The 18136-nt window shown below is 45.3% G+C and overlaps 1 protein-coding gene across 2 annotated transcripts in view; it reads right to left on the bottom strand.

Moving 5' to 3' along the window:
* Positions 1-18136, bottom strand: part of LOC140203799 (spectrin beta chain, non-erythrocytic 1) — a 202318-nt gene that overhangs the window by 38554 nt on the left and 145628 nt on the right. For both annotated transcript variants that reach the window (XM_072269879.1, XM_072269878.1), the window contains 3 exons: positions 17768-17898; positions 9752-9956; positions 5835-6209 (listed from right to left, as the gene is read on the bottom strand). In XM_072269879.1, the coding sequence (XP_072125980.1) occupies positions 5835-6209; positions 9752-9956; positions 17768-17898 (711 nt within the window). The remainder of the gene's footprint in view (positions 1-5834; positions 6210-9751; positions 9957-17767; positions 17899-18136) is intronic.

Here is an 18136-nt window from a genome sequence, read left to right as displayed (position 1 = left end):
AGGGTGGGGGTTGCGCAGGTACAGACACACCCAGCCCCGAGATACCAGGTCAGGTCATTTGATTCCAAACAATTGGTTCATTGATCATTACAGAATGCCTCTCTGGTGCTTCCCGCTCCCTTCCCCTTTTCTCAAACATGATTGCCCTCTCCCTGTCCCTCCCACTCTTAGTCCACAATAGGATTGCACAACCTTTATACTGTTCATTGAGTATATCAACTCATAAATTCTCAAATACAGTATACTAATAACATTGTTTTTCCTGAGGCTTGAGGAAGACTCAGGACAAGCTCAGACTTCTTCCCTTGGTGTATAGGAGCCTGAGAGGTGATCTTATAGCAGTGACACAAAGCAGGTGTATAAAATTATGACCAGCACAGGGTGAGTGCACTCAATCTTTTGCTGAAGTGGGTGAAATCAAGAACTAGAGGGCACTAAAAACACAACAGATTGCCAGAAATCCAGAGTTCTCTGAGGCCTCCACTGGCCAGAGTCAACCATGGACGTTGTGTCCTATCTGTCTAGATACACAAGCCTGGGCAGTACAATATGGAGAGGAAGCTGTTGCCCATTTCATAAGCACCCCCTCTCCACGCATCTGATGAACCCAAACGAAGGGCAGAAACCGATACAGTTTGGCAGCAGCAGCATTGCAGGAACTGCCGGTCAGCATTGAACTCAACATAGGACTACTTCAGGGACTCCAGCTCCGGATTTTTCCCTTGGGGTTCACTCCTGAAGCTTTTTCCCCCATGAGTTTGAGATCAGAGGTTTCCTTCTCCTAGATGAGTGGCCAACCACGGCTGATGAACCCCATCTGCCCAAAGCAACTAGTTTTAAGGTGCCAGGAATCTGCTCTTGCCCCTTCTTTTTGTAGCTAAGCCACACGTGAAGGCCAGGAGCTGAACTTGTTGTCAGAGTTTTTTTGTGACACACACCATTGGGAACATTTAATAGGTAGTGTGAATTTAACCCTACTACCCCCCTCCCACAACTATTACAACCTTAAGAAATCCAGAGCGACACACACAAAGTACTGGAGGAACTGAGCAGGTCAGACAACTTTTATGGAAAGGAATAAAGAGTTGACATTTCTGGCTAAGAACCTGCAACAGGACTAGACAGCATTAGTTTAAATTGAAAAGGCAAAAAAAAAAATAGTAACTTAAAGTTTACAAGACACATGGACAGGTACATGGATAGGAAAGGATTAGAAAGATGTGGGCCAAAGGCAGACCAATGGGACTAGCATCTTGTTCAGCTTGGACCAGTTGGTCTACGAGTTGTCTATGATTCAAAGTCCATGAAACCATGTCCTGTCCTCATCATTGCAGTTGAGCCATTGGATCCAGACATCATCATTTGGCACCGGTGGTGAGGAACAAGAAGGCGTGGTCAAGGGAGGCAGTGGAGCGCTTACAGGACTGCTTTGAATTGGTGGACTGGACAATATTCAGGGGCTCATCTTCAAGTGTGAATGAACACGCCACGGTTGTCACCAACTTCATCAAGACCCGTGTGGATGAGTCTGTGCCTGCACGAACATATCGTACAGACTGTACCCAAGCCAAAAATAACTGAAGAACCCGGACATTCGTAGTCTGCTGAGGGCTATCAAGAACAGTCAGTGACTCAGCACGATAAAGAGCTCTAGGTACGACTGATGGAATGCTATTTTAAAAGTGGGAAAAACCGATCCTGATTGAATGTAGAGACAGAATTGGATGTAGGTCAGTTCCAGCAGGGTTTGCAGGCTATTAACTCCTTCAAGGTGAAACCTAACAATAAATAGCCGTGATGCTTCACTCCCAAATCAGCTTAATGCCCTTTACACACGCTCGGAAAAGGAGAATAAAACTGCACCTGTGAGAATCCTTGCAGCATCTGGGGACCTTCTGATCTCTGCCTCGGAGGCTGATATCAGAACATTTTTTAAGAGGGTGAAGCCCTTGCCAGGCGGTCCTAATGGTGAACCTGGCAGGGCTCTGGAAACCGTGCCAACCAACTGGCAGGAGTGTTCAAGGACACCTTCAACTCTCTCACTGCTGCAGTCAGAGGTTACAACCTACATCAGAAAGGTGACAACTAAATCAACGCCCAAGAAAGCAAAGTGAGTTGCACTCACATCTACTGTGACGAAGTGCTTTGAGAGGGTGATCGTGACCAGGATCAACTTCTGCCTTAGCGAGGAACTGGACCCTCTGCAGTTTGCCTATTGCCACAATGGGTCTACGGAGGATGCAATCTCACTGGCTCTCCACTCAGCCTAGGGTCACCTGGACAACGGCAAGACCTATGTCAGGCTGTTGTTTATTGACTGCAGCTCAGAATTTAACACACCCTAATCAACACACAGTTCTAATCAATAAGCTTCAAAGGCTGGGCCTCTGTACCTCCCTCTGGAACTGTATCCTTGACTTCCTCACCAGGAGACCACTGTCAGCATCGATCAGAAGTAACAATCTCTCTTTGCTGACAATCAACACTGGCACATCTCAAGGATGGGGGCTCAGCCCACTGCTCCACTCTCTGTACACCCATGGCTGGGTGGCTAGGCACAGCTCAAATGCCCTCATTAAATTTGCTGATGACACAAATATAGTTGGCACAATTTCAGATGGCGCTGAAGAGGCATACAAGTGTGAGATGGATCAGCCGGTTGAGTGGTGTCACAACAACAACCTTGTATACTTTATACTTTATTGTCGCCAAACAATTGATACTAGAACATACAATCATCACAGCGATATTTGATTCTGTGCTTCCCACTCCCTGGATTACAAATATTAAATATTAAAAATAGTAAAATAGTAAACATTAGTAAATATTAAAAATTTGAATTATAAATCATAAATAGAAAAATGGAAAGTAAGGTAGTGCAAAAAAACCGAGAGGCAGGTCCGGATATTTGGAGGGTCAGGATCCGTTCAGCAGTCTTATCACAGTTGGAAAGAAGCTGTTCCCAAATCTGGCCGTATGAGTCTTCAAGCTCCTGAGCCTTCTCCCAGAGGGAAGAGGGACGAAAAGTGTGTTGGCTGGGTGGGTCGTGTCCTTGATTATCCTGGCAGCACTGTTCCGACAGCGTGCGGTGTAAAGTGAGACTACGGACGGAAGATTGGTTTGTGTGTTGTGCATTTTGTGTGCTTGTATTCAACGTCAGTAAGAACAAGGAATTGACTGTGGGCTTCAGGAAGAGGAAGTCAAGGGAAAACACACCAGTCACCATAGAGGGATCAGCAGTGGAAAAGGTGAGCAGTTTCAAGTTCCTGGGTGTCAACATCTCTGAAGATCTACCATGCTCTGGGTCTAATATACTGATGCAATTAAAAAGGAGGCACAGCAGTGGCAAATTTCTACAGATGTGGCGTGGAGAGCATTCTAACTGGTTTATTCACCATCTGCACAGGATTGGAAAAAAGATGGAAGAAGTTGTAAACTCAGCCAGCTCCATCATGGGCACTGGTGTCGCCAGCGTCGAGGTACAGGGACCTAAAGAAACACACTCAGTGTTTCAAGGAACAGCTTCTTCCTCTCTGCCGTCAGATTTCTGAATGGAACCCAAGAACACGACGTCACTACTTTTTTGCTTCTATTTTCACTAGTTATTTAATTTAATGTTTTATTTATAGTTCTTATTATAATGTAGTTTTTAAATTATATATTGCAATGTTCTGCTTCTGCAAAACAACAAAGTTCACGACAAATAGCAGTGATATTTATCTTGATTCTGATTTTTTATTGAGTGCAGAACATCATGAATGGCTTGCAAGATCAGCAAGTTAAATTTGTCACCTGCCTAGGCTGTTGTTCTGCCATTCATAGAATGGGCAATACTGTGCAAAAGTCTTAGGCATATACACACACACACCTAGGGTGCCCAAGACTTCTGCACAGTCCTGTATTTGTTAACGTAGAGCAGAGTGAGAGTTTGTAAATCTGGTGGGAGCAAAGGGTGCTGGGAATAGTGAGGAGGAGTGCTGGGGGAGGGGTGTGGGACAGGTGGCAGAGAAGGAGTGCCAAGGGCAGGCGTGGGAGGTGGGGATTGGTGCCAGTGCAGACACCAGGCAGGTCATTTGATTCCAAACAATTGGTTTATTGACCATTACAGAATGCCTCTCTGGTGCTTCCCTCTCCCTCGTCTCTATCTTCCCCTTTTCCCAACCATGATTCCCCTCTCCCTGCCGCCTTCCCAGTCCACAACAGAGACCCAGATCAGAATCAGGTTCATCACCACTCACATGTCATGAAATTTGTATTTTTATGTGCAATACATAAAGTTACTTCAGTATTGTGCAAAAGTCTTAATGTGCCTAAGACTATCTTCCTCAGTACTGTAGAAAAGTACAGCATAGGAACAGGCCCTTGACCCATGAAACCATTTTAAGCTATATCTTTTCTGAATGTATATAAAGCACAGAACAGTACTGTATGGTACAGGCCCTTTGGCCCACAATGTCCTGCCAACCATTTAACCTACTCCAAGATGAACCTAACGCTTCCCTTCCTTGTCACTACACCAACCCCCACATTTTCCTTCATCCATGTCCCTCCATTCTCTGCACAATCATTTTACAGACTGTTAAACACCATTATTGTATCTGCCGACACCGTTTCCCCTGTCAGCCTGTTCCAGGAACCCACACTCTCTGCGTAAAAAACAACAGGTCCAACATTTCCCCTTTCACCTTTCCTCCCCCAAACTTAAATGCACATCTGCTAATACTTGATATTTCAACCCTGACAAAGGATTCTCAGTTAATCCCATCCATGCCCCTCGTAAATTTTATAAATGCACTGTAACGACTGAACCAATAGGTTGCACGCAACACATACGAATGCTGGAGGAACTCAACAGGCCAGGCAGCTTCTGTGGAAATGAATAAACAGTCAATGGTTCAGGCTGAGACCGTTCTTCAGGACTCAGAGGAAAAGGGAAAATGCAAGAATCAAAAGGTGGGGGGGAGGGAAAAGGAGGTTAGCTGGAAGGTACACACACAAAAAATGCTGGTGAACACAGCAGGCCAGGCAGCACCTATAGGAAGAGGTATAGTCAACGTTTCGGGCTGAGACCCTTCTAGCTAGAAGGTGCTTGGTGAAGCCATGTGAGTGAGAAACGTAAAAGGCAGGAGAGGGAGGAATCTGAAAGGAGAAGAGAGTGGATCATTGGAGAAAGGGAGGGAGCAGAGGACCCAGGGTGAAGTGATAGGTAGGTAAGAAGAGGCAAAAGGTCAGAGTGGGGAAACGGGGAAGAGAGGAAGGAATTGTTGACCGAAAGGAGGAATTGTTATTCATACCATCAGGTTGGAGGCTACCCAGAGGGAACGTAAGCTGTTACTCCTTCACTCTGAGGGTGACCTCTTCTTGAGGCCACGGATGGAATGGGAATCGGAATTAACGTGTATGGCCACCGCGAATTTCCGCTTTTGGCGGATGGGGCAGCGGTACTCCACGAAATGGTCCCCCAGTTGACGACGGGTCTCACCGATGCAGAGCAGGCAGCATCGGGAGCACCGAACCCAACCGGCGACCTCAGTAGATTTGCAGGTGAAGTGCTGCCTCACTTGGAAGGTCTATCTGGGGCCTTGAATGGAAGTGAGGGAGGAGGTGTATGTGCAGTTGTAGCACTTCTTAGGCTGCTTGCAAGGTCAAGGGCCGGGAGGGAGGTTAGTGGGGAGGGATGAATGGACAAGGGAATCGCAGAGCAGCAATCTCTGCAGAAAGCGGAGAGGAGGTGGGGGGGGGGGGGAGTGGTAAAGATAGGCTTAGTGGTAGGATCACGAACACATTGAGTTTACAAGCTGAATCAGGACATAGAGCATCCAACAGATAAATACCTGCACAACCAGGGCTTGTATATCATGTTCAAAGGAACTCAGCATTCGTTGTAGAGTAAAGGTGCTGCTGGAATCGCCGACCGCGACGTCCGGAAGCAGTTTGTGTTTCTCCTCAATGTGGCCAGCAACCTCCTTACAGTCACTGAAGAACTTGTGCAGCTCCTGGGAGGCCGACAGCATCTGAGCCCGCGTCTCTATCAGCTCCAGCAGGTCCGCCCAGGCCTCGCCGACTCCGTCCTTCCACTCCGCGATGGTGGCGGCGTCGCTGTGGCCGTAATCGATCAGCTCGTCCACCATCTGATTCACCGTGTTCACCCGCTCCTGCCCGATCATCCCAGTCTCGTGGGCAAACTCTGTGAATTTCTCCAGTAGTAACTGAAGGAGAGCACCAGAGCATTTCCAATCTTTATAAACAATTACATTAAAGAATCATAGAGAAGCATGTCTCTGCTTTTTCAAGAGGTCAAGGAGATACGGCTTGCTACCAGACACATTAACAAACATCTACAGCAGGGGTTCCCAACCTAGGCTCCACGGACCCTTTGCTTAATGGTATTGTTAGTTAGTTAGCTAGCTCTCCCCCACACCAATATGATGCATTAGGTGTTTCTTCAGCACTTGTTTGTTTTACGAGGCAGAACTGTTTGCTCAACGCCCAACACAGCACGAGTAGAACTCCTGCAAGGAGCCAGCCGGATTCAAAGCAGGGACCTCTCACTCCGGTCTGGTATGGATGCCATGACACCACCAGTACAGGTTTGATGGTATTGGTCCATGGCATAAAAACGGCTGAGAACACTTGCTCTACTGATATAATGTTGGAAGTACCCTGACTGGTTGCACCATGATCTGGGGCAGGAACATAAGAGTCTGCAGAGTAGTAGATGTTGCCCAATACATTACCAGCACATCATCAGTACTATCTACAGGAGGTGCTGCCATTATCAAAGATATCCCCCATCTGGGCCTTGCCATCTTCTTGCAGCAACAATCAGTCAAGAGATACCGAAGCCTTAAGCCCCAAAACCACCAGGTTCAAGAGCTCTTAGTTCCCTTCAATCATTCTGTCCTTGAACCAACCGGCACACAGCTAATCACGACAGTCTACAAACACTAAGGTCACTTTAAGGACATTGCTTTATTTTTTCTGTTCTGTGTTCTTTCTTGTAGAAATTAAGCATAATACACAGGTCAATAGGGCAGTTATGGAATGCTTGCTTTTATTAGTCGAGGCATTCAGTTCAAAAGTCAAGAGGTTATGTTGAAACTTTATAAAACTCTGGTTAGGCCGCATCTGGAGTACTGCATACAGTTCTGGTCACCCAACTATAGGAAGGATGTTGAGAATTGGAGAGGGTGCAAAAGAGGGTTACCAGGATGCTGCCTGGTTTAGACAGCATGTGCTATCATGACAGGCTGGACAAATTTGGGTTGTTTTCTCTGGAGTGGTAGAGGTTGAGGGGAGATCTGATCGAAGTTTATAAGATTATAGAGTAGGGTGTATCTTTTTCCCAGGGTTGAAATGCCTAATACCAGAGGGCATGCATCGAAGGTGAGAGGGGGTAGGTTCAAAAGGGTGATGTGAGGGGTAAGTTTTTCTACTCAGAAAGTGACAATAGACAGTAGGTGCAGGAGTAGGCCATTCAGTCCTTCGAGCCAGCACCGCCATTCACTGTGATCATGGCTGATCATCCACTATCAGTATCCAGTTCCTGCTTTATCCCCATAACCTTTGATTCCTTTGGTGGATGCCTAGAATGCACTGCCTGGTATAGGGATGCAGGCAAATGCAATAGAGGCTTTTTAAGAGATGTGTAGATAGGCACATGGATGTAAGGAGGGAGGGAGGGAGGGATATGGACATTGTGTAGGTAAGAGGGATTAGTGTTTGGGTGTTTTTGATTTACTTTTTAGCCGGTTCAGCACAACATTATGGGCCAAAGGGCCTATTCCTGTGCTGTATTGTTCTATGTTCTAACACATTAATTGTATGTATTTTTTGTGAATTCTGCTTATTTGATACCATGTGCCTGTAATGCTGCTGCAAGTAAATTTTTTATTGCACCTGTACGAACAGTACTTGTGCAGATGACAATAAACTTGACTTTGACCCAGTAACACTAATCCCATTTTATTCTCCCTCGATCCTCACCAATTCACACCCCCTTCTGCCTCACCCCTGCCAGATTCTACCACTACACACACACACACACACACACACACACACACACACACACAATTTACAGCACACAAGCTGCCTTGTAAAATTTCTCCCACAGTAGAGGTGTACAAAATTAGAGGACATACTGTAGGTTAACCTGAGAGGAGAACGATTTAAAATGGGCCTATAGTGACAGGCAACATTTTCCACACAGGAAGTATATGGAATAAGCTGCCAGAGGAACCTGTTAGGGGTGGTATAATTACGACATGTAAAGGCAATTGGACACTGGCATGGACAGGAAAGTTTAGAGCAGGGGTTCCCAACATTTTTTATGCCATGAAGAGATACCATTAACTGGGAGGTACATGGACCCCAGGTTGGGAAACACCCTGGTTGAGAGAGATATGGACCTCAACCAGGAAATGGGACAAGCTCAGTTCGGCACCTTGGTCAGCATGGACCAGTTGGGCTGAATGGCCTGTTTTCCATGCTGTACAGATGACTGTACCTGTTTGTGAAATATCATCTCAAGGGCAAGGAGCTCGATGCCCTAAAATCTTGCAGAGAACAATGATGACAAGTACATGTGAAATGCATTGGGGTCAGAGGTTATATCTTTAGCATTTTAACTGCCCACCACCTTTCCAAACTCAACCTTCTCATTGGGTCATGGAGAGACACAGCAGAGGAGTAGGCCATTTGGCTTACAGAGTCTATACTGATAATCCATTTTTACCCAACTTTACAGCAGACCCATCAAAAACACAGCAAAGTCTGAAGATACTGGAAATCCAAAGCAACTCACACAGAATGCTGGAGGACCTCAGCAGGTCGGGCAGCATCTATGGAAATGAATGAACAGTCGACATTTCGGGCCGTGACCCTTCTTCAGGACTGAGAAGGAAGGGGGAAGATGCCAGAATAAAAAGGTGGGGGAGAGGGAAGAGACTAGCTGTAAGGTGATAGGTGGGACCAGATGGGTGGAAAAGGTCAAAGGCTGGAGAAGAAAGAATCTGATAGGACAGGAGAGTGGACCATAGGAGAAAGGGGAGGAGGGGACCCAGAGGAAATAATAGGCAGGTAAGAAGTAAAAGGTCAGACTAGGGAATGGGGGGAGGGGGGAAGAATTTGTTTACTGGAAAGAGAAATCTATGTTCACACCATCAGATTGGAGGGTACCCAGATGGAATATAAAGTGTTGCTCCCCCGCCAAGAGGAATCCAAGGACTGTCATGTCGGAACAGGAATGGCTATCGGAATTAAAATGCTTGCCCACCGGGAAGTCCCACTTGTGGCGGATGGTGTGGAGGTCGTTGATGAAGTAGTTCCGCCCAATTTACGTCGGGTCTCACCAACGTGGAGGCGGCCAGTCAGGAGCACCAAACACAATAGGCGACCCCAGCAGATTCATGGGTGAAGTGTTGCCTCATCTGGAAAGACTACCTGAGACCCGTACAGTAGACCCATTTTTTTTTTATTCTCCACCCAGTCCCCTCAATTCTACACAGATTCTATCACTCACCTACAATCTTGGAGTAATTTCAAGCAACTAATCAATTTACCAACTCCACATGCATTTGGAATGTAGGAGGAGACCGGCGCGGTCACAGGGAGGACCTGTAATCTCCACACAGGCAGCACTGGAGGTTGCAACTGAAACCAGATCTCTGCTGCTACAAGGCAGTGGCTCTACCAGCTGTCCTACTGTGCTGCCCCACACATCACACCACTTTCACCACCAAGTCTCACTCACAGTGACGTGCTCATAATCTTGGCCAAGTTCTGGAGATCCTGCGACCACTTCTCGCTCAGCAATCCACTGCTCGAGCTCATCGACCTCGCGGTTCAGCTGGAAGAGCCAGTAGCGCTGCTCCAACTTGCCCTTCCGCTCCTCAGCCAGGTCCTTCAGGCTCACGTACAGACGGTCGATCTGCGATTGCTGCTTGCTGAGCTGCTCGCTGTACCAGAAACACAAAGGGTTAACTCCCTGTAGGAAGCTCTAGGTCACCTGGCTAGAGATAGGATGTCAGTCAGCTAGAAGAAGGTGCAGAAAAGATTAACAAAGACATTAGCGGCATGGGAGGTCTGAAGTCAAAAGGAGAGACTAGAGATGCTGGGGCTTCTTCCCCTGCAGTGTAACAGACTGGAGGGTAACCTTACAAAGATATATATACAATCATGAGGGGCATAACTAAGGCGGATGGTCACAGTCTTTTTCCCCAGTGTAGGGGAATCTAAAACCAGGGGGCACAGGTTTGAAGTTTGAGGGGAAGGATTTAAGGGAGATCCCAGGGGCATCTTCAACACAGAATGGGTGGTGGGAACAAGCTGCGAGAAGAAGCTGTAGAAGCAGGTGTTCACCAGAAAGAACTACAGTCTACAAATCAGTGAATTCGAATGACTCAAGGACAGTGGAAGTCGACAAACCAATCGTCTTTGTTCTTGCCATGAGGTCGAAGGAACGGAGGCTGCCATTTTGTGAAGCTGCTCTGCATCCTCCATTTTGTGAACTGGTTTTGCTTGGCTCAGTCAGTGTTTTAAAGTAGACTCAATGATGCTCCAGGTAATCTGCTGGATTAGAGATAATTTTCAAATAAGAAGTTATTTGTGAGGTGTTCTTTGGATAGATATAACATGCAGGTTTAAGAATGGGGGAGTCTCTGTCTGTAATGAGTGATTAGAACTGGCTACATATTTGGTACCCAATTTAAAACAAAGAGCCATAGATTGTCACTTGTGGAAGAAAGACAATAAATGGAAGCTGGCTTGGATCAGAACCAAAAAGAAGGTGCTGTAGGTCAGTCAGATGACCCATGCCCAATAACACTGAAGTGCAACATTTGAACTAGTAAGGACTAAACAAAATGCAGTAGCTTCAATTGCAAATTACACAACTCTCTCCAGAGAACAACCATCATGGATGTGGAAGTACCTCACGGACACGGGGAGAATGGAGCTGGGCCACGAGGAATATATGGGCCAGCATTTACTGCTTTTCTGGTTAATACCTTTTCTATTCCTTGAATGTTCATGGAGGGTCAGGAAAACTAAGGTGTGCACATGGGTATTCGTTTGTGTAAATTCACATGCTCTCTCACTGAGACAATAAAGGTACTTTTTGACAAATACCAATTTTCTCTGTGCCTATTTGATAATTATTGATAATGGCTATATCCTTGTAACACCTGTAAGTACAATTTTTAAAAGACATTTGGACAGGTGCTGTGAAGGGGACAGGTTTAGAGGGATACGGGCCAAATGCAGGAAAATGGCTCTTGCCCAGATGGGCAACATGGTTGCCATATAGAGTTGGGTGAAGAGCTTGAAACCCTGTGTAACTCTGTATAACTCTGTGACTAACTCAATGGTCACTTAGCAAAAAAAATTAACTTTATTTGTCACATGTGCATTGAAACATACAGTGAAATAAATCGTTTGCATCAACGACGAACATCTTCTGAGGATGTGCTTGGGCCAGTTTGTACATGTTGCCATGCATCACGCTCACAGCTTACTAACCCTAACTCATACTACTTTGGAATGTGAGACGATACTGGAGGATGACCAGTCATGGGAAAATGTACAAACTCCTTACAAACAACAGCAGAAATTAAACCACCATCACTGATGCTGTAAAGAACCACAGTTCCCAGAAAACCACATCAGTTAACCATCTTCTCACACTGACCACTTCAGTGACAACAGAACCAGAGAACCACATAACATACAGAAATTGTTTCCATCTTCTAACAGTAAACCATGATAAAACACTAGTCAGGTCTTCTACTGTATGTTAAAAAGGTCAAAGGGTAGAGGCCAGGCTTAGAGTGGTCCAGCAGTCTAAGCTCAAGGGATCAGCTCAGGGCTAATAACCCCGGCTGGTAAAACAAAATTGTTATGGAAACAACAATGACAAGTCTGTCTACATTTCAGTGTGATGATATTGCTGAGTCTTCACCCAGAACCTGGATGACTGACAGTAGTGAAAGCCAAAAGGAAGCTACTGACATGATGAAGGAAGCCCTGAACACTGCCAGAGATGGAGGCCCTTCACTAATGCGCTGAACATCAGTGGCGTAATGGACAGTAAGTAAGATGATAAGAGTCAAAGATCGGGTGGACAGTCATAGGCTTTCTCAGAGGGCGGAAGTGGCTAATGTGAGGGGGTGGGCATGATTTTAAGGTGATTTTTGGAAAGTACAGGGAGGATGTCAGAGGCAGCGTTTTCACACAGAGAGTTGTGGGTGTGTGGAACACCCTTCTGGAGTGATGGTAGAGGCAGGAATACTAGGGGCATTTATGAAACTCTCAGACAAGCACATGGATGATCGGAAATTAGAGGGCTATGTAACAGGGGTGGGTTAGATTGATCTTAGAGTAGGTTAAAAATTAGTCACAACATCGTGGGCGGAAAGATCTGTACTGAGCTGTGATGTACTATGCTCTATATTTAAAATGTCTGGTAGAGGTTCCGGTACAAGGTGACATGGCAATAACATTTGCATCTAAAATAGAAACAAGATCCGATGAAATAGAGAAATACACTGGACAACAATTTTTTTCGGAAGTGCTGTTTCCTCAGAATTTTTAATTTTGTTTAGAACACAAATATAATTTCAAACTACTTGTATCATGTAGGAATTTGGAGAAACAAGAGATTAACTTTTATTGAATAGAATGTGTTTAATTACACAATGGTGCTGCTGACATTTTGCAATAGTTCAACTAAGCTAAAAATGTTTTGTTGATGATTTTCATTTGTACTCAGTGTCTGAGGCTTCTCGCTTATGTGTCCAACAATAATCAGCCAGCACTGATGGATTCCAGCTGCCATGATACCACTTCTCCATGACTGCAACGTCCCAGTGAATCCTTTCACCATGTTCGTCACTGACAGTGACAAGATTGGCAGGGAAGTCTAAATGGGAAGGCCGAAAATGAATCTTTAGTGACATGTTGCACTTCACGGTTTTGTATGCTTGAAGCCTGTTGTCAACCAGCTGCACATAGTTTGGTGCTTTGTAGTTGCCAAGAAAATTTTCAACATCCTTGAATGCCTTCCAATTGATTTTTCCTATAGAAGTTCCTCGAATTGCCTGTCATTAATGGCCTGTTTGATTTGTGGACCAACAAAAATACCTTCCTTGATCTTAGCGTCAGTTATTCTGACTTGAATTATGAATTTAAATAACAAATACAGGCGATTTTTTAAAAAATTCAAGGAATTTCACAATGAATTACAAGATTAGCAGCTCAAAATCCATAAGATACACCTAGAAGTTTTCAGGAAGCAAAAACTTTGTTGTCCAGTGCTATTAAGGACACTTGCCAGACAGGTAACCAAGATGTGCAATATCAGTAAAGCAAACAGGGTCAGGAAACAGGGGTGACGGTGGAGCTGGTAGACCCATATCTCAGAGCCAGGGACCTGGATTCAAACCCTGACTTCAGCTGCTGTCTGAGTGCAGCTTGCTTGTTCTCCCTGTGATGGTTAACATTACCTCAGTGGGATGAAAGGTCTGGTTCTAGGCTACAGTATATGGCAAAGCGGCCAACATAATTAAAGGCCCTACCCAACCTAGAACCTTCTTTTCTCTCCACCCCTCCTATTGAGAAGATAACAAAACACATTGCACAAGGCTCAAGGACAGCTTCTATCCCACTGAACGGTTCCATAACATGGACTCTCGACTTCACAATCAACCTTGTTATGGGCTTGCACTTATTGTCTACCTGCACCGCACTTTCTCTGTAACTGTAACAACTTGTTCTGTATTCTGCCATTTTTTCCCTCATACTTCCTCAATGTACTGATGCGCTGAAATAATTTGTATGAGCGAATTGCAAAGTAATGTTCTTAACCGTAACTTGGCATGTGTAACAATAATAAACCAATTTATCAATTCATATCAGTCTACGACTCTCCTTTAAGTAGTGATGATTAAAAGGCACAAAAGAGTCTGCAGATGCTGGGAGTGCAGAACAACACATGAAAAAATGCTGAAGGAACTCAAGCAGGTCAGGCAGCATCTATGAAGAGGATTAAACAGTCAACATTTCAGGCTGAGACCGTTCATTAGCATTGATGGGGATGTTCTGATGAAGGATGAACTGCCTGTGATATTGGCTCTTACTGACCAGATTGTACCGTATACACATCATTTACAGGATCTGTCCAGGGGCCAGCACACAAGTGCCATTATGAAGAAATCCTCAAAGTGCCTCTATTTTCCTCAGAAATTTGCCGCGATTCGGCATGCGGCGATTTGGGAGGAGAAGATGGTGGCGCGACGCAGCTCGCAGCGGCCACTCCAGTGGTGACGTCTGTTATCTGTCAAGTAGGGTGCCGTACACAATCCTGATTTGATGGAGACGGACGTGACAGCACGGAGGAACATCTGGAGAAACTTCTGAAATGCCTGCCTCGCTACTGCTGCTACTGTGTGGTCCAGAATCTCTGGAGGGGAAGGTCCCCGAGTCCTCGGTCTTGCTTGTTGCTTGGCGGCCGGGGCGGGGTCGAAGCGCTCAGCAGAGAATGGTGCTCGGTGTCGGAGGCTCGAAATTTTTGGACGGACTCAGAGTCAGCTGAGGTCGGGTGCTTCCAATGCATCGGCAAGTTGGCGGCGCTTGGAGGTTCATGGCAGGGAGTGTTTCTCCTTTCTACCGTCTGCGTGAGATGATGGGGCTATCGGGACTTTGAGACTTTTTTTTTACCATGCCCATGGTCTGCTCTTGCTTTGCACTGTTGTAACTATATGTTATACAAACGTAATTATGTGGTTTTGTCAGTTTTAGTCCTGGTTTGTCCTGTGCTTCTTGTGATATCATTCTGGAGGAACATTGTATCATTTTTTAATGCATGCATTTCTAAATGACAATAAACGAGGACTGAGTGTCCTCATAATCTAATCTAATGTCATCTAAAACTTTGGCAAACTTCGAGAGCTGCACAGTGGAGATTATACTGATTGGTTGCATCATGGCCTGGTTTTGGATTACCAATGCCTTTGAATGGAAAAAGCTGACAAAAAGTAGTCGATCCAGCCTATCCAGCACAGGTAACATCTTCCCCACCATTGAACACTTGTAGAAGGGACACCGTCGCAGGAAAGCAGAATTCACCGTCAAAGGTCCCCACCATCCAGACCATGCTCTCTTCTCGATGCTGCCCTCAGGAAGGAGACACAGGAGCCTTAAAGTCCCACACCACCATGTCAGGAATAGTTATTACCCCACAACCATCAGGCTCTTGAACCAGAGGGGACAACTTCACTCACGCCTACACTGAACTGATTCCACAACCTATGGACTCATTTTTAAAAACTCTAAACTAATGTTCTTGATATTTATTGCCTATTTACTTATTAATTTTGTTTTGTATTTATACAGTTGGTTAGGGTGGTGGGCTGGAGGTTCGTCCCTGCCAAAGGAGGTGTGAGGAGCTCCTTCCCTCCATTAGCCTTTGGGCAAGATGTAGCACCTGCTTAGCCTGCCTCTGGTCAAAGCCATGTGAATAGGGGGTGGATAGTCACACGAGCAGCTGGTGCAGATCACAAGTCCTGGTTATGCGACCACTGACATCAGGCAGACAATCTCTGAAGAGTATTGATAATAGCCAGGGTCACCTGTCTTGAAAAGCACTGAGCAGGAGACAATGGCAAACCACTTCTGTAGAAAAATTTGGCAAGAGCAATCGAGTGAGTGAGGCCTCTGTCTGTCAGGGTCGACCCAGGATATTGCGTTCTAGCTGTTTAGATACGCAAGCCTGGGCAGTACAATATGGACAGCAAGCTGTTGGCCATGTAGCAAGCTCCCACTCTCCAGACGTCTGATGAACCCAAGGGAACGGCAGAGGCTGAAACAGTTTGGTATCAGCAGTATTGCAGGAATTGCCAGTCAGCAATCAATTCAACGTAGGACTGACATAGGGACCCCAGCTTCCCTCAGGATTTACTCCCGAAGCCTTCCCCCTGAATCAGTTTAACCACAAGGTAGTGGAGGTTTGAGCCCCATCTGCCCAAAGCGACTTTTTTTTTTTAAGGTGCCAGTAACTCGCCTTTGTCCCTTCTCCTGTTAGTAAAAACGGTTCCTCTGGGTTTAATAGCTAAGCCATACGCAAAGGCCAGGAGCTGGACTTGGTTGTCAGAGGCTATTTGAGACGCACGCCATTGGAAGCATTTAATAGGTAGTGGGACCTTATCCCTATTACCACCCATGGCCATAACAACCTCAAGGAAAGCCAATATCATATGATATTTCACATAATGATGATGACAGTTTGTTGTCTTCTGCATATTGACTGTTTGCATGTCTTTATTGTATGTGGCTTTTCATTGATTTTATTGTGTCACTTTGTATTTTTTGTGAATGCACGCAAGAAAATGACTCTTATGGTGGCATACATGTACTTTCATAATAAGTTTACTTTGAACTTTGATTTATAGTTGTTGGCACTTGGATTAAAATTATGAAAATTCTGATATACGCAAATAAGGTTTGAAAGGAAAAATGCCAACAAGTGGAGAACATCAGTTTAAAATAATTGGCAGAAGAGGCTACGTTACGATCTGGACCACACAACTCGAAAAAAAATGAAAATCAGAAATCAGAATCAGATTTAATATCATTGGGATAGATCATGAAATTTGTTGTTGCACAGCAGAAATACATCACAATACGTAATAACAAAAACTGAAAATTACAGTAAGTTTAAAAAGTTAAATAACTAGAGCAAAAAGAAAGAAAAAATGTACTGAGTTAGCGTTCATGGGTTCAATGTCCATTCAGAAATCTGATGGCAGAGGGAAAGAAGCTGCTCCTGAATCGTTGAGTGTCTGCCTTCAGGCTCCTGTACCTCCTCTATGACTGAGAGAATGAGAACAAGCCATGACCTGGGTGATGGGGTCCTTAATGATGGATGCCATATTTTTGAGGCATCACCCTTGAAGATGTCCTGGATGCTGAGGAGGCTAGAGCCCATGATGGAGCTGACTGAGTTGCATCCTTCTGCAGCTTGCTTCGATTCTGTGCAGTAGAAACCTCCCTGCTCCCACCATACCAACCAGTGATGCAGCCAGTTGGAATTCTCTCCATGGTACTACGGCAGTTAAGGAAGTTAAATGATACATTGCCCTTGATTGCAAAAGGTTTTGCATTCATGGGCACTGTACAGAGCTGGGATGAACTCCCATCTGAAATGAGTACGATTAGCTTAACCTGTGGGATGTGGGAGGAAACTGGAAATCCCAGGGAAAATCCATGTGATCTCAAGGAGAATGTACACACACACACACACAGTATCAAACAGGATCAAACCAGAACTGCAGGAGTTGAGTTTCTAAAACTGTGCCAACTCATTCAACTTTACCAACCTATCAGCATTGGATAGAGGGGTGTCCTTTCATAATAGAGATGAGGAGGAATTCATTTAGCCAGAGAGTGGTGAATCTGTGGAATTCGTTGCCGCAGGCAGCCGTGGGGCCAAATCTTCAGGAATATTGAAGGCAGAGGTTGACAGATTCTTGATTAGTCAGGGCATAAAGAGATACGGGGAAAAGGCAGGAGATTGGGACCAAGAGGAAGAATGGATCAGCTGTGAGGAAATGCCACAGCAGACTCGATGGGTCAAATGCCTTAATTCTGCTCCCATGTTTTACGGTTATTCCTCAATTCCCTTCATGCTCATATACCCACTGGCAGGTCATCTGCAGTGAACTGACAGTAATTCAATTTGCCCTGCCTCAGGATTCAAGGCTGCTGGCTACATTACCTCTCTGGGTGTCCTTCATCCAGTAACGCTCTACACGTCTTCGAGAGCTCGCAAATATTCTCTGCGTAATCGTCGATAGTCTGCTCCAGGGTCAGGTGCTTCTTCAACAGCTGGAGAGAGCTCTGCTCATCCTACGTCAAGAACAGTACAAACACCTCATGAAAAAAACTGCTGTTCTAAACAAAATGCCTCACAGGAGAACAGAGTGGCAATGTAGAAATGGGAGCATCAACTTCAGTGACCTCTTGAATGCAATGAGACTTCTACTAAGACAAACATCACATTGATTCCCAAATATTTTGGAACCCTCTGTATGAAAGGTGGCAATAGCATTGGAAAGGATCCAGAGGAGGTCCATGAGAACAAGAC

Source organism: Mobula birostris, chromosome 10, assembly GCF_030028105.1.
Source record: "Mobula birostris isolate sMobBir1 chromosome 10, sMobBir1.hap1, whole genome shotgun sequence".
Taxonomy (NCBI): domain Eukaryota; kingdom Metazoa; phylum Chordata; class Chondrichthyes; order Myliobatiformes; family Myliobatidae; genus Mobula; species Mobula birostris.
Note: the sequence above shows the minus strand (reverse complement) of the source record. Positions and strands in the feature narration are given on the sequence as shown.